The sequence below is a fragment of the Pantherophis guttatus genome, chromosome 6, assembly GCF_059756535.1.
Source record: "Pantherophis guttatus breed Tessera chromosome 6, ASM5975653v1, whole genome shotgun sequence".
Lineage (NCBI taxonomy): Eukaryota > Metazoa > Chordata > Lepidosauria > Squamata > Colubridae > Pantherophis > Pantherophis guttatus.
Genome location: NC_142068.1, coordinates 17,853,194 through 17,869,467, shown reverse-complemented (window position 1 = coordinate 17,869,467; position 16,274 = coordinate 17,853,194). Strand labels below are relative to the sequence as shown.

General features: G+C 41.2%; 1 protein-coding gene across 2 annotated transcripts in view; it reads right to left on the bottom strand.

The window, feature by feature from the left end:
* The window catches only part of PLD1 (phospholipase D1), a 173,385-nt gene that overhangs the window by 55,360 nt on the left and 101,751 nt on the right, over positions 1-16,274 (bottom strand). For both annotated transcript variants that reach the window (XM_034438982.3, XM_034438981.3), the window contains exons 7-8: positions 12,823-12,881; positions 9,431-9,523 (exon numbers count right to left, since the gene is read on the bottom strand). In XM_034438982.3, the coding sequence (XP_034294873.2) occupies positions 9,431-9,523; positions 12,823-12,881 (152 nt within the window). The remainder of the gene's footprint in view (positions 1-9,430; positions 9,524-12,822; positions 12,882-16,274) is intronic.

Sequence of the window (16,274 nt, the reverse complement as noted above, 5' to 3'; positions counted from 1 at the left end):
AGAAGACTGAACAGATTTTGCTGTTTTCAGTGTAGACTTCCTAAGTGCTGTGGGACGAATGGGGAAGAGAAAGTCTCCTATTCAAACTATTTTTACCATCAGGGTATGCACGTACATAGTCGGAATACCGAAGTGAATGTTTCACAAAACTAGTTCTCAAAATGGGTGCATGTTTTCTCCAGGAGGAGGAAGAACTCTTTGCTAATCTCAAATCATGGCTGGGGGTGGAGGGCTTTCTCCAGACTACTTCACAAGGACTAGTAACACCTTGTTATTTTTTTGTTTTGCCTTTTCCTCTTTGATGGTACACATTGCTTGACAGTTTTGGGTTCTGGATACAGGAAATGACACATTAGTGAGGGGAAAGAAGCATACGCATACTCTGGCCACATGCTTTCCCTACGTGAAGTTCTTAACTCTTATGAATTCAGAACATGTGTCATGGGAGCATCCAAACTGTTCCTCTTCACACAAGGAACCAGAATTGATATATTTCTCCACTTTGTTGCTGCAGAGTCATAATTTGTTCCAAATCACCTCATGTGCCAATTTTTCATGCAATTTAGAACTGCTGTAGTGATGCCATCATTAATAGCAAAGCGTCAAAACTCAGTCTGTTTGCTACATAGGGAGAAGCATCCATCTGCCAACCACTAATATTTACCCACTTATTGCTGTCTCCCTTTCTGTCTGCAGAATAGCCTGTTCCAACTCATTTCTGTATCACAGCCAAGAATATTAGATAACATGTCTGTGGAATTGCCCAGAGCTTATATTATTCAATGTAAACTAGGTGGTACCTGTATACGATTGTGTGAGACTTTGGTGTGATTACACAATTGCACAGTGCAGCAAGCGATCGCCCTGAAATTCTATGAAAATTGTTCCTCTTGGGTATATTTTATTAAAAGTAAATATATTTACTTATATATATAAGTTTATATAAAGTTTATATTTATATAAAATATATTTTATATTTTATTATATTTTTTTAAGAGTAAAAAATAATGCCAATATAAAAAGAAAAAAGAAAGGAAGGAAGGAAGGAAGGAAGGAAGGAAGGAAGGAAGGAAGGAAGGAAGGAAGGAAGGAGAAAACTAAAAGTGCAAGAAAAGAAAAAAATAGAAAAGAAAAAAATATACAAAGTGGTTTCTTGTCTATGGAGTTTCTCAGTCATCCAGGTCATGGCTGTCCCAACGGTGCTTTTTCAAGAGACAACTTGACTTTCTTTGTCAGAACTGAAGAAGCTTCTTGGATGAAAAGCAAAACATCTTCAGGAAACAAAGAAAGGAAAAACAAAGCAAGTTGTCTCTTGAAAAAGCACCTTCGGGACAAAGTGGTTTTCTTATTCTGTGGCTTCAACATAACTCTCTTCTTTCTTTAATCTAGTCTGTCTAAAACTATGAATGGTTAAATTCATGTTTCACACAAAAAAATATGTAAGACGGTTTCCAATCAGCAATAAATACAACTTTTGTGAGCCTTGAGATAGTATTCATTTCATCTTTAAAAGCTATTTAATTTTAATGGGGCAGTGGTGCTGGAAGAACAATTGGACACTTGGACCAAAGGTACAAGTATAGATTCGGCGAAACCTGGCTCAAGAATAGTAACTGTGAGTGGGACCTTGGAGTCCTAGTGGATGATCCCTTAAACTTGAGCAGCAGTGTGGCAGCAGCCAACAAGGCCAATACAATCTTTGGTTGTATAAATAGAGGCACAGAATCAAAATCATGAGATGATGATGATGATGATGATTGTTTAGACTTCTATACCGCTTCATAGTGCTTTACAGCCCTCTCTAAGCTGTTTACAAAGTTTACAAAGTTAGCATATAGCATATTGCATATTAGCATATTGCATTAGCATTAGCATATTGCCCCCAACAATCTGGGTCCTCATTTTACCCACCTCGGAAGGATGGAAGGCTGAGTCAACCTTGAGCTGGTGAGATTTTATCTGTTGACCTGCTGAACTAACAGTCAGCTGAAGTAGCTGCAGTACTGCACTCTAATCACTGCGCTACCTTGGCTCTTAGAGATTTATTAGTACCACTTTATAAAGCTTTACTAAGGCCACACCTAAAATACTGCATCCAGTTTTGGTCACCACATTACAAAAAAGATGTTGAGACTTTGTAAAAAGTGCAAAGAAGAGCAACTAAGATGATTAAAAGCCTGGAGATGAAAACATATGAAGAATGGTTGAAGGATTTGGGTTTGGCTAGTCTAGAGAAAAGAAGGACTGGGGTGACATGATAGCAGTATTCAGTATTTGAGAGGTTTGCCACAAAGAGGAGGGGGTCAATTATTTACCAATGCACCTTTAGGCAAGACAAAAAAGAATGGATGGAAACTAATCAAGGAGAGAAGCAACCTGGAACTAAGGACAAACTTCCTAACAGTGAGAACAATTAACTAGTGGAAGAGCTTGCCTTCAGAAGTTATGGGTACTCCATCATTAGAGGTTTTTAAGACACTGGACAGTCACTTGTCTGAAATGGTATAGGGCTTTGATGGCGAACCTATGGCATGCGTAGCCATATTGGTGGGCACGCGAGCTCAGCTCTGGCCAGCTGATTTTCAGGCCTTCTGGGCCCACCGGAAGTAGGGAAACTGGCTGTTTTCAGCCTCCGGGGGGGCCTCGGGGTGGGGGGTGGGTGGGTGGAGCTCATTTTCGTCCTTCCCAGGCTCTTAGAAAGGCTCTGGAGCCTGGGGAGAGAGAAAAACGGGCCTACCGTGCCAGGAGCGGGAGGGGGGGAGGGTTGCGCACACATGCAAGGGAGGGCGCATAGAATTATGGGTGTGGGCACGCATGCGCACGAACCCCCCTCCCCCCCTCGCTCCTGGCAAAAAGGTTAGCCATCACTGGTATAGGGTCTCCTGCTTTAACAGGGGGTTGGACTAGAAGACCTCTAAGGTCCTTTCCAACTCTATTCTGGTTGAATGCTGACTGTGCATGCAGCAGATTCTGTTATTTTCTGTCCTGGGAAGTCAGTCTTTTGTCTCTCTTTTTTGAGAGGCCGAGACTTGATGTTCCATAAAATGCAAATGAGCAACTGAGGGCATCCAGCCTGCTTACTGGTGACAGTAATTGAATGGTGCCATGTAGTCCAGGACAAAACCTGCATTGTCTTCACACCGCTAATTGAATTGAGATTTTTGTAAATGTTTCAGGACACCCGAGGGCTCTCCAAGGAGAACAATTGTCCGGGAACATTGGGTAGCAAATTGGCTGCCAAGGTTGTACTGTATCTTTCGTGAGTCTACAAGGCAAAACATGTTTCAAAGAAGGAAAGGAAGAGAGAATGAAAAGAAAAAGGCTTAAAGTAGAGTGGTACTAAAAAAAGAGAGAAATGCTCAGATAAATGTAGGCATTGCTGTGGTCATATAGCCACCCATTCACAGAATGCAAACTCTGAGTCTAATGAGATTTATTTCCCAGGAGGTTTGCTTAGGAAGAAAATCATGACCAAGAATAAAGTGGTATTGAATTCTTGGGGACTTGAAGAAACAAAACAAAACAAACCCAGAACTCTGACAGCATCTTACACACTGTAAAGTCAGGGGTGGGTTGCTGGAGGTTCACAGCGGTTCAGGAGAACCTCTAGCTAAGATTCTGTGCAGTTCAGAGAGCCCCCAAATCCCACTCCTGGCTGGCCCCGCCCACCCCGCCCCTCTCTTCCCAGGAGTCCCCACGTGGCCCATTTTGGATGCAGGTAAGTGCAGGGCGCGTGCAGAGGCTCAGGGCAGGTGAAAAATGGGCCTACTGGAAGGTCAGGACCGTTTCCGGCCTCCAGAGACTGGGGAGGCCGTTTTCGCCCTCCCGGAGGCTCGAGGAAAGCCTCCAAAGCCCAGGGAGGGCAAAAACGCCTCCCCCCTCTGCCGTGGTGCAGGAGGCCGACTAGGCCACGCCCACCCAGCAACTGGGCAGAGAACCCCTTGCTAAAATTTTTGAAGCCCACCCCTGTGTAAAGTTACTTTAATCTAGGCGAATGCTAATAATGTTTTTTTTAAAATAAATTTTATTAAGTATACAGTTTAAAAACATTAGACTTGGTGCGACTTGTCTGATACATACTTTTCTAACACTTTTTCTTTCGCGTATATTACAATATAATATCATGCATATTCCATATATACTTTTTGTACATTCAAACTCACTTCAATTACATACATAATCCCTTCGTCTCTATTCAAATCCAATTTATTCCTATCTAATATTTCTTAATTTAATTTTATTTATTTTTCTCCCCCTTTCTTCACTCTGTTTCTAATACTCTATCCCTACATTCCTCCTTTTCTCTAGCCATTTATAAAATGTATTCCAGGTTACATAGAATTCCAATTTATCTTTATCTTTGAGCTCCATTGTTAACCTGTCCGTTTCTGCACAGGTCAATATTTTGTTAATTATTTCTACCTCTTGTGGATTCTCTCTGCATTTCCAATTTTGTGGGAATATCAACCTCGCTGCCGTTAATATGTGTACTGTAAGATATATTTCTTCTTTTTTGTAATAATTGTAATTATTTTGTAATAATAGTATCAGTAGTGATAGTAACATTATTAACAGTAGTAGCGAATGCTAATAATGTTAACATCACTACTGATACTATTAGCAATACAGATAGTCCTCAACATATGACCATAACGGACCCTAGAATTTCTGTCGTAAGTTGTGATGGTTATAAATTGAGGCACTTATGTGACAAACCTGATTTTATGTTGCAGTGGTTGTAAAGCATACATTGTAAAGCAAATCCATTTATTCCTAGGGGCGTTTTTTTTTTTTTTTGCTGGAATGCAGTGAAAAGGTCAGAAATCATAAAAAAATAATAATCATAAATTGTGGTCACAACCAATTATAAAAATGAGCCATAGTGCCTGAAATGTAGTTATGTGACCATGGGTGTGTATTTGTGCGTGTGTACTGCTGTCGGAACTCCAGAACTGGAGAACCGGTAGCGGAAATTTTGAGTAGTTGGGAGAACCGGTAGTAAAAATTCTGACTGGCCCGGCCCCCATCTATTCTCTGCCTCCCAAGTCCCAGCTGATAGGGAGGAAATGGGGATTTTGCAGTAACCTTCCCCTGGAATTGGTGGGAATGGAAATTTTACGGTATCCTTCCCCTGAAGTGGGGTGGGAATGGAGATTTTTCAGTATCCTTTCCCTGGAGTTGGGTGGGAATGGAGATTTTTCAGTATCCTTCCCCTGAAGTGGGGTGGGAATGGAGATTTTTCAGTATCCTTCCCCTGGAGTGGGGTGGGAATGGAGATTTTTCAGTATCCTTCCCCTGGAGTGGGGTGGGAATGGAGATTTTTCAGTATCCTTCCCCTGAAGTGGGGTGGGAATGGAGATTTTACAGTATCCTTCCCCTGGAGTGGGGTGGGAATGGAGATTTTTCAGTATCCTTCCCCTGGAGTTGGGTGGGAATGGAGATTTTTCAGTATCCTTCCCCTGGAGTGGGGTGGGAATGGAGATTTTTCAGTATCCTTCCCCTGGAGTGGGGTGGGAATGGAGATTTTTCAGTATCCTTCCCCTGAAGTGGGGTGGGAATGGAGATTTTACAGTATCCTTCCCCTGGAGTGGGGTGGGAATGGAGATTTTTCAGTATCCTTCCCCTGGAGTTGGGTGGGAATGGAGATTTTACAGTATCCTTCCCCTGCCATGCCCACCAAGCCACGCCCACCAAGCCACACCACGCCCACCAAGCCACACCCACAGAACTGGTGGTAAAAAAATTTGAAACCCACCACTGCTGTAATACAATTTTTAAAAACTCCCTATGCATGAAGGCTGCACAGGTCCAACCGGTCTATTAAACACCGAATGCTTGTAATCAAAATCCATTAAACTAACAAAATCAAAATGTATCTATAAATATCAATTCCTAATAGACGTATAGATCCAAGGTATTGAAAATTAAATCCATAGTCCTTCAGTCTTTAGAACAGTGTTAGCATTTTAGGTGTTTTCGTGGTAGTTTCCAGAAAATAACAATAATAATAACAATGCTACATCTGCAATGCCCCCCCCTCCCCAAATGTGTTCATCTGGCAAAAGGAATATCTACAAAATCTAAACCACGATATGCTTTGTAATATAGCTTTTTGCTTTTGTTCAAAAGGGGCAGCAACACATTTTCAAACTGCCAGGAGCCATTTCGATGCTTTATCGAATGTTGGATTTTGCAAGCAGAAGATACAACTTCCATAATATCTCCATGAATTAAGAATGTACTCCTAATGAAAACATTTGCCAAATGGAGGGGGTTGAATGAGGTGAGTCATTTCTGCTAGCCGAAATCTCCTTCTGCGAGGAAGAGGCCTGCCAAGAATACAGACATATCTGCCAAAGAAGAGGTCCAATTGGGGCAGGGAAAAGCAAGAAGCATATTACCTATAATAATCATAATTGACAGGGTTGGAAGGGACCTTGAAGGGCTTCTGATTGAACCCCTTGCTCAAACTGGAGACCCTATACTATTTCAGAAAATGGATGTCCAGTCTCGCTTGAAAACCTCGAATGATGGAGCACCCACAACTGCTGGAGGTAAGTCGTTCCACTGATTAATTCTTCTTACTGTCAAGAAATTTCTCTTTGGTTCTAGATGGGATATTCTCTTCCATGATTTTCCACCCATTACTTCTTGTCCTGCCCTCAGGTACTTTGGAGAATAGATTGACCTTCACTTTGCTGATAGCCCCTAAATACTGGAAGACTTCTATCATATCCTGGAGCCTGGATAGCTCAGCAGACTAATGCATTGTAATTTAACTCCAGCTGTCTGCAATTAGTAAGTTTGAATCTTGCCAGGCTCAAGGTTGACTCAGCCTTCCATCCTTTCTAAAATAGGTAAATTGAGGACCCAGTTTGTGGGGGCAATAAGCTGACTTTGTAAAATATATACAAAAGTATGAAGGCTATTGCTTAATGCATTGTAAGCTGCCCTAAGTCTCCGGAGAAGGGCGGCATATAAATCAAATTTTTTAAAAAAATCACTCTTAATCTGGCATTATATTTTTTTTGTTAGACTAGACATACCATACTTTTTGGAGTATAAGACACACTTCCCCCACCCTCAAAAAAAGGGTGGAAATGTTGGTGCGTCTTATACACTGAATACAGCCATTTTTGGCCTCCTGAAACCCTGCCCTGAGTGCCCTATTTTTGCCAAAAAGAGGCCCTTTTTTGCAAAAATGGGGCCTGCAGAGGGTTTGGGAGGCCTGCAGAGTGCTCCTGGGGAGGGCAAAACCATGATGCATGGGGGGTTTGGGAGGACAAAAACGGGCCCGTTTTTCACGAAAATAGGGCCTGCAGAGGGCTTGGGAGGCCTGGAGAGTGCTCCTGGGGGCTGAGGGGGGGGGAAACGTGACGTGGGGAGGAGGGGGGGTTGGGAGGCCAAAAATGGCCCATTTGCGAAAATGAGTCCATTTTTTGAAAGAAATGGGGGCATTTTTTTCCCTCCCCAGCCCCCAGGAGCACTCTGCAGACCTCCCAAACCCTCTGCACATTCCATTTTTGCAAAAACGGGACACGCAGAGGATTTGAGAGGCCTGCAGAGTGCTCCTGGGGGCCGGAGAAGGCAACCCCCCCCTTTTTTTTCCTTGTTTACCTCTTCAAAATCTTGGTGCGTTTTATACTCCAAAAAATACAGTACTTAGTTCCCTCAATTGTTCATTGTATAATATTAGATCAGACCTAAAGCACAAGTAGGGAAGTATCTATACAGGTCAAGGAGCATCCTAAGTGAGGGACTAGCCACATGATGGCCACAACAACAATCTTTCTAGAGATCTCTTTTACGGACCTGCCAGTAAACCAAAGTGTAAAAATGTAGCCTCGTCTTTTCTGTATTTCCAGAGAAGCCTTTAGGTCTTCCTTAGGCTCCGTAGACATTTCAGAACATTAAAAAGTGGTGGTTGCCTTGGAGGACTTATTTGAAGTTGGAGCCACGGTGATTATTTCTGACCAAGAGGCTGTTCCCAGTAAAAGAAACCATTGGGTTTTTTCTTACATTTTTTTTTTATTGCATTTAAAATAACAACAGAAAATGAACTAGAGAAACCATTGTTAGTAAATAGAATGCCATTCCTACCTGAAGGTAAGTCTGAAGAAAGGTTGTTGCATATTTTGTAAGTGTATACCTTCACTTTAAATTTAATTGGAATAGAATAGAATAGAATAGAATAGAATAGAATAGAATAGAATAGAATACAATAGAATAGAATAGAATTTTTTATTAGCCAAGTGTGATTGGACTTGGATACAAAGAATTTGTCTTGGTGCATATGCTCTCTGTGTACATAAAAGAAAAGATACGTTTAATAAATTGCTTTTTAGGGTGCCTTAATTCCTAATCAATGAAACGTTCATTTAAGAAGAAAAGTATGCATTGATTATTCACCAAGTGTGTAAAGAGGAATAGTAGTAATGATTTTGTGTGTTTGAGTGTGTATATGTGTGTGTGTGCCTTCGAGTGAGCATTGATTCATGGCAACTGCCCGGACTACCCCCTGAAGTTTTCTTGGCAAGATTTTTGGAAGTGGTTTGCCATTGTCTTCTTCCTTCTAGGGCTGAGAAAGAGTGACTGGCCCAAGGTCACCCGTCTGGCTTTATGGGACTCGAACTCAGGATCCCCCTATTTTAGCCTGGTGCCTTAACCATCACATCAAACTGGCTTTCTATAATATCAATAATAAGGACTGAGGACACAGTCTTTAAAATTAAAATGTTTTGAATTTATCAACTAAACATGGCATTTTTAACGCATCTGACTCTCATGCTCTGCCTGAACACATCTGTCAAACCCCGAATCCCCGGGATTCCATTCGTGAATCTCCATCCCAAATTTTGCACAAAGCACAGAGGTACACCAACCTTTAGTCTTGTAATAAAGCAATTATCTGTACTGCAATTATTTCTTAATTCGATTAAAACCTGTGTTTGTCCTACCCATCTGAACAGTATATTCTGAAGAAAGAAAAAAAAAAACTGTATTCACAGTTGTGCTATAAATCCCTACTGTTTTTGAAGGTGAAAAATGTGCTCCCAATTTGAAAGGAAAAGGAACAAAGCAGAAAAGTATTAAAAATGGGCTCCTGGAGCTCGAATAAAGGTGAGCTATGAGTTATTGCCAGATAATTCATGAAATTGAGTGCAAAGGGGGTCCAATTTAATATATACCACTCCATCTGTCACTAGTTTTGCATCTGATTTAGATGAGAGTAATATCACTCAGGTCTTTTCAAAATGTTTCTTCTGCTTAAAACATACCAGACAGCTGTTAAGAGAGCAAAAATTACTTCTACCACCCACAGTTTTTTTTAAAGCTACCTTTCTTTGCTTCTAAACCATTCAGTTTAATTCTGGGGGGTGGGTGGGTGGGGGAGCATTTAGAAGGAAATTCAGAATTTCCACAAAAGTACCTTTTTGACCATCGGTAGCATAGCCTTCCTTGCCCACAACAGTTTAAGCCAGGAATTCGGTGTCCTCCAGACCTCTTCATAATCATACCCTCTCTGAAGACAAAGACAAGAAAAAGGGTGTAATGATTTAGCAAGCCTTTAGGAGAAGAAAAACCTAATCAGGAGTTTTGTCTACTGCAGTGTTTCTCAACTTTGTCTACTTTTTCTACTGAAGATGTGTGGACTTCAACTCCTTAGAATTCCCCAGCCAGCCATGCTGGCTGGGAAATTCTGGAAATTGAAGTTCATATATCTTCAAATGGACTTCTTCTTGTTGTGCCATATCCGTCATTGGACGTTGGCGATCATGTTGGCGATTTTATTTTTATCAACAGCCGCACGAAAAAGTACTGCTGAGTTCTGTCCAAACCAGTCTCTTAGATTTTGAAGCCATGATGTTCTGCCTGGACCTCGTTTGCCTTCAATCTTTCCCCTAGAGGATTAAGTGAAGTATGCCGTATTTTTCCGGATGTCGCATCACATGTTCAAATGGATAAAGTTGAGAAAAATTGGTCTACTGGATATTACAAAGTCCAATCTTACAGGGGTTTTTTCCCAACCAATTTCAAACATGAAGAAAGGAACCTCTGGTGCATTTCCTTTTTTCATATCAGAAACTATCTCTATAATTTGTCTGCAAGATTTATTTATTTGCAATATATGTACTCTTTCCTTGCCATTTTATTTGCGATATATACACTCTTTCCTTGCTGAATCCAATATCAAAGCATCATGAAAATCAATCGAATTTGACAGAGTGAAAATTGAACATAAAATTAACATAAAACTCACTGGCTCCCTGTGAACGAGTCTTCAAAGTCCAAAGGCCTGCCTGAATTGTTCCATTGCTATCTTGAAGATGCCAAATATAGGGTTCATATGGATTTAGTCCCAAAGGGTTGGGCTGTCACTGAGAAGATGTTTTTTGGAGCTTCTTCTCTTCTAAACTCAGAAGGTGGGATACCCACAATATCCCATCCCAGGCTAAACCAACTGGTTGGGGAGAGTCTACCTGGAGGAGAAGGTTGTCAAAATAACCTGGACCTTAGCCCTGCAGGACCAATATCTTGAATTGGATGCATTCAAGCAACCACAATTTATGCTTGGTTGACAGTGAATCACCAGATCATACTCTAACCTAGTTCTATTTCTCAGTGAACTTCTTAAATGGGTGGCTTGTTTATTTTTTGTTTAGAAACAGATGAAGGCCTTAAACTAAAAGCAAAGCATGGGTTCTTTAAGGTTTGTTTCTTGGATTACCAGCTAGATGCAAATAACATAATAAATATGAAATAAGCCAGCAGGAACACCGAGAAAACCACGTGGTGAAGCATGGTAGAGCCAGCTTGTACAATCAAGTCCATTCATAACTGACTATAAAGTTGTCTTTGTCTCAAATTTACAGAACTGTAATGCTAGAGGCAGATGTTTAGGTCATCAACTCCAATCCTCTGTTCAGGACAGAAATCCAATGTTCCTGGACAGAAAGTTACCCTGTCTCTGCTTGAATAAATCCAGCAAAGGAGAGCTGGGTAATTTTCTGGATAATGCTGAATTCTTACCATTAGGAATTCCATTTAAAAAAAAAAGAATATCCAGTTAGAATCCTGCCTTTGACTCTATGGAATTCACAAGTTGTGGTAATTTCATGCACACATTCATGCCTTTTTCTTAATCAGGTTATATAAATGGTTTAGCATTGTTTTCGGTCCAGAGGTCTGGAGCGTCATCAAAGTGGCATTGGCATGTCACCTGTGACACATTTGTCATGGTTCGCCATCGCTTTAGGCAATGTTGTAGTTTGCAGGAATTAGAAGGGGGAAATCTTTCACAACAAGTTGTCACTTACTAACTCTAGTTGCTACAGAAATAGAAGCAGGAGGTGGCTGAAAAATTCACAGCTTTTCATCCTGCAAATCTTTTCCTGCATAAAATATCCCTCGGGTTGAGCTCGGCTTCTGGTGATTACATGGACTCCTCCATGCCGTTTTCTTGCAACAGCATGGCTATAGTTTATCAATACCTTCTTCCAGCTATCCTAGTTATTAGATTTCCCAGTGTTCTCCCATACTGTATTATCCACAGGCAGCCCTGCTTAGCTTTTTCAAGATTAGTCACATTGATTAAGTGCTGTCACCCATGTATTTTTCTGCATACAACCTTCCGTAACTTGAATATTTAGCTGACTCTCCCTACCAAAGCTTTGAAAAATTGGAAATCTGCATCAAATGTCCATGTGTGTAGTTATCCGTACAGCTTCAATGCCCTTGTGTTTGTGCTTTGTGTTGTGCACCAGTTCCTGGACTGGAGGCTCTGCTCACAGTCACTCTTGCCATGGTCACCTCCCGAATGGACTACTGTATTGTGCTCTACATGGGGCTGCCCTTGAAGAGTATACAGAAGCTTCAGCTGGTGCCTAATGCAGTAGGACTGGCAGCAATGTGTGTCTCTAGATTGGCACATGTTACACTCCTGTCCTATGTCTCTGGAAATTCTCAGTCATCCAAGTCATGGTTGTCCCAAAGGCAACTGGACTTCATTTATCCTTGAGGACATTTTGTTTCTCATCCGAGACATTTCTTCAGTTCTGAACTGAAATATCTTCAAGGAAAAACAAGGAAGTCCAGATGCTTTTTGAAAAAGGAGTGTGAAACACTCCTGTCCTATGAACAGCGCTGGCTGCCAGTTTGCTTCCAGATCCAATTCAAAATGCTGGGCTTGACTTTTAAAGCCCTTCATGGCAGTTTATCTGAGGGACTGTCTCCACCTGATTATATCTAGTCTTGTCAGGTCTGGCAAAACAGGTATGCTATGGGTCCTCCTGTCTACAAATGAAGATGGGCCTTTTTTTGCAGTGGCACCTACCCTGTGGAATATTGTCTGCCCCTCTGAGGTGAGATTTGCCCCCCCTATCCTTGATCTCAGTGCAATGGCGAGTTAATGAAATGGCCACATTGTTTTTAACATCAATTCTCTTCATTGTCTTATAACAGCAATAATATTGCTGACTGTTTTTTTTAAAATTGTAGTTATTTTATATTTGGATTTTATGATTATTTCTGTTGTAAGATGCCTATAATCACTTTGTTGTGAGATGGGTAGCTATATAAATGTGAGAAATTAAGTAAACAAACCAAAATAAGACATCTCTTGATAGTAAGCCCAATTGGGCTTTTGAGCGCATGGCAATAAGGCCAAGCGCTTATTTCAGGGTTCAAAAAAATATAAAACAGGTTCTTATTTTTGGGGAAACACAGTATATGTTCTACTCAAAATGTTCTGTAAACCAGAAGCTGAAAACAGAAAACCGAAATGTTTTCACTAAACATATTCATAAAGAGGCCAAGACTTACATGCCTTTAGGTCCCAGATCATGGATGAATGACAGTTGACTTACACCAAGGAATTCCATCTGAAAAGTAAAATACAAAGGGAAAGGGAACATTTCCAATTAACTTAATAGATAAAATAGCAAAAATAGTCTACGTATTGCTTTACTTCAGTGTTACCAGGATGCTAAATCACAGTCAACCAAAACCAGACAGGGAATCTGTAAGGGACAACCAGGCTGAGCATCAGGGCAGGATCAAACACATCATCAGTTTAGAGTCTCTACATCCCCATAAGAGACCTAAATTCAGGCCCCTTTGAAGTCCATTGAGTCTTATCTGCGACCAATTCGCCTTGATCATTAGTGGTTCACAATCTTGTGTATAGGTAGCATGATATGAACCAGTGGTGGGTTGCTCCCGGTCCGGTCCAGTTCTATAGAACTGGTAGTAAAACCGGTGGGAGGCTCCATCCATCCACCCACCACAACATCATCATGGGTGATCTGTGCATGCGCAGAAGTGTGCGCACGCAAAGCAAGCACGCACATTCCCATTGTGAACTGGTAGTAAAGGTAAGTGAAACCCACCCCTGATATAAACTCGTAGTACTTTTGATTCTGCTACCTAACTTTTTGCACCTGACAGGATCTCATATGAAGGTAGCACTGAATTGAGTGAAATGGGGAGGATTCTACAACATTTAACCTTGCCATAAATGCCTGGTTCAGTCCCATACTTCAGAGCAAAAGTTATCGAAAAGATCCATGTCAGCCCCACTATCTTGTAAGGTTGAGCTTGTTGTGGGCAAGGAGAACGGAAATAGTGGCCTTAAACTGAGACAGTTTTATCTGGACTCCTCTTGTTTATTCTGTGACCTCTACACAAAATGCAGAACCACAAACAAGCTAAATGCATTTAGTATGTTGTGTAAACCCAACCTTTGTAGTTTATGGTCCAAAGCATTATGTAGAAAACCAGTGAGCTGGGTTGAGAAAGCCACCAGTAGGCATGTTATGGCAACACAGTCTCTGCATAATGGCAGAAAATCCAGGGCTCATCCAGAAGCTTCTCCAATGTTTAGACTCTGATGATTTCTCCCAGAGAGGAACTGAACCTAGACTCTTCTTCAAGCAAAGGACCATTGTGTTTTAGTGGTTAAACTGAAGACAGAGAAAACCTAAGTTCACACTCAACCATTATACCTCATTGGGACACTGGATGACCACTGTCTCTCAGCCCAAATTTCATCCACAGGGTTGTTGTGATGCTCTGAAAACTGCAGAGAAGCATGCTATGGTTTGAGCTCTTACTCAGATTAAGCACGACACAATGCTAATAGTAGAGAATTTAGCTCAGTATTGAACTGTGAAGTTCTTGGTGATCTCTGAAATGAGTTGTTTACTTGCAGATATTTTATTACCCAGCTAGATAACACCACCAGTTTGTTGAGGGTGTTGCCTAACTGAGCAACAAAACATCTGCAAGGAAGCAACAAAGGCTAGGTGGTTCAGTGGCTAAGATGCTGAGCTTGTCGATCAGAAATGTCGGCAGTTCGGCGGTTCGGATCCCTAGTATAGGTCTCCTGCGGGAGCAGGGGGTTGGACTAGATGATCTCCAAGGTCCCTTCCAACTCTGTTACTGTTACCACTTAGAGAGCACGAATATCTCCACAGTGATATAAAATTCCTGCTCACTGGGTATTTGTATTGCCTGTGGATGGTAGCATTATAGCTTTGTACTGATATACACTGGAATGTTTGCATTTGTGAAATGTTGGATAACTTTTGTTGTTATTGTTGTTGAGGTCAGCAGGAAACATCTGTCGGGAACCACACACTTACAGGTGTTTTTGCCATCTCCATAATTGGTGAAAAATACACATTATTACTGGAATCACAAACCATATTTGTGCCAAACCCTGATTCACGTATTTTAATAAATAATGAGCTAATGAACTAATTGGTTTGTGGTTACTGTGACAAATTAAAACCATCATAGTAATCAAAGCCAGGCTATATGGCTTTAGTGTTAAATGTGAAGAAAGGCACTATGGCTTCTCCAACAAACCATACCCGTGTTTACACATTGTGCAGGCCATGTTTTAGTTTTTATAATTATTTGTTGAAAAAGGCATATTGGCTATAATCACATATTGTACTGTCATACATGGTTTAGGGACAAAATTAAAAACAAACATATTGGCTATGTTAGAGGAACACTGTTAAATATGGTTGTCTCTAAGTAAGATGATGTCCTAAAACAAACTAGCTACCTAGGATTAGACTTGTCAACGTATTAAGTGAAAAAAAATTGTTTCAGGATCCAATCTGGGTCAGTCACTGAGACCAGAGGTTTTGTCTTCCGAGCTTTCGGACTCATGCTAGAGCCCATCTTCAGGGAATTTTTCTCTAGCAGAGTGTGTGCTGTTCTGTGGTGTGGTATTTATAGTGCCTATTGTATGATGCTGATTGGAGTGTGTTGATGGCTGGCTTTTAAGTTGTTGCTTGTTGTTTGCTTGTGCTGCCCAGCCTTTGCCTTCTAAGTACTTGGAAGGGGCAGCACAAGCAAACAATAGCTAATGACTTAAAAACCAACCATCAACACACCCTAAAAAGCCACATGCATCAGGCACCGTTTAAACACCACACACAGAACACCACACACTCTGCTAGAGAGAAGTTCCCTGAAGTTGGACTCCTACACAAGTCTGAAAGCTGGAAGACAAAACCTCTGGACCCAGACTGGATCCTGCAGCATTATCCTGGGACACGTATATTCAGTTTCATGAGGAAAAAGATTTGTTCTGTGCAAATGTACCCATTAAGTCCAAGTGTAATCTCTGACCATTATTTAAAAAAAAAAAGAATTAAACCACTGCCTGAATTTGGTGAATTTGAGCCTGCAGCAGTTCTGCCATCTTTTCATGTTTGCAGAGTAATCATTTAACACAAAAGGTATTATGGAAAAGTACTGTAGGATGCCTTGAGCTTAAAAGCTGCAGAATCCCACAAACGGCAGCAAAGTACCATATTTTTCAGAGTATAAGACGCACCGGAGTATAAGATGCACCTTAGTTTTTGGGGAGGAAAATAAGAAAAAAGCTGATTGGCAGGTGAATCCGCCTCCCGGAATACCCCCAATCAGCTGTCCCCAGAGGTGAATTTTAGCAACAAGTTTCTTGGTTGTGAGCTCTGTGCCTTGGTTTTGTTTTTTTGTTTTTTTGCTTTTTTTTCTGCGTCTGAAACTTCTGAAACTCCGTTTCAGAAAAAACTTTTTTTTCTGCCTCTGAAAGCCTCCAAAACAGAGCTTTAGAAAAAAAGCCTCTGAAGCTCTGTTTCTGATGCTTTTTTTCTGAAGCTCTGTTTGGGGGCTTCTTTTCTGAAGCTTCGTTTCTGATGCTTTTTTTCAGCCTCTGAAACCTCTGTTTGAGAAGCTGGGCGGGGCTACATTCGGAGTATAAGATGCACCCAGAT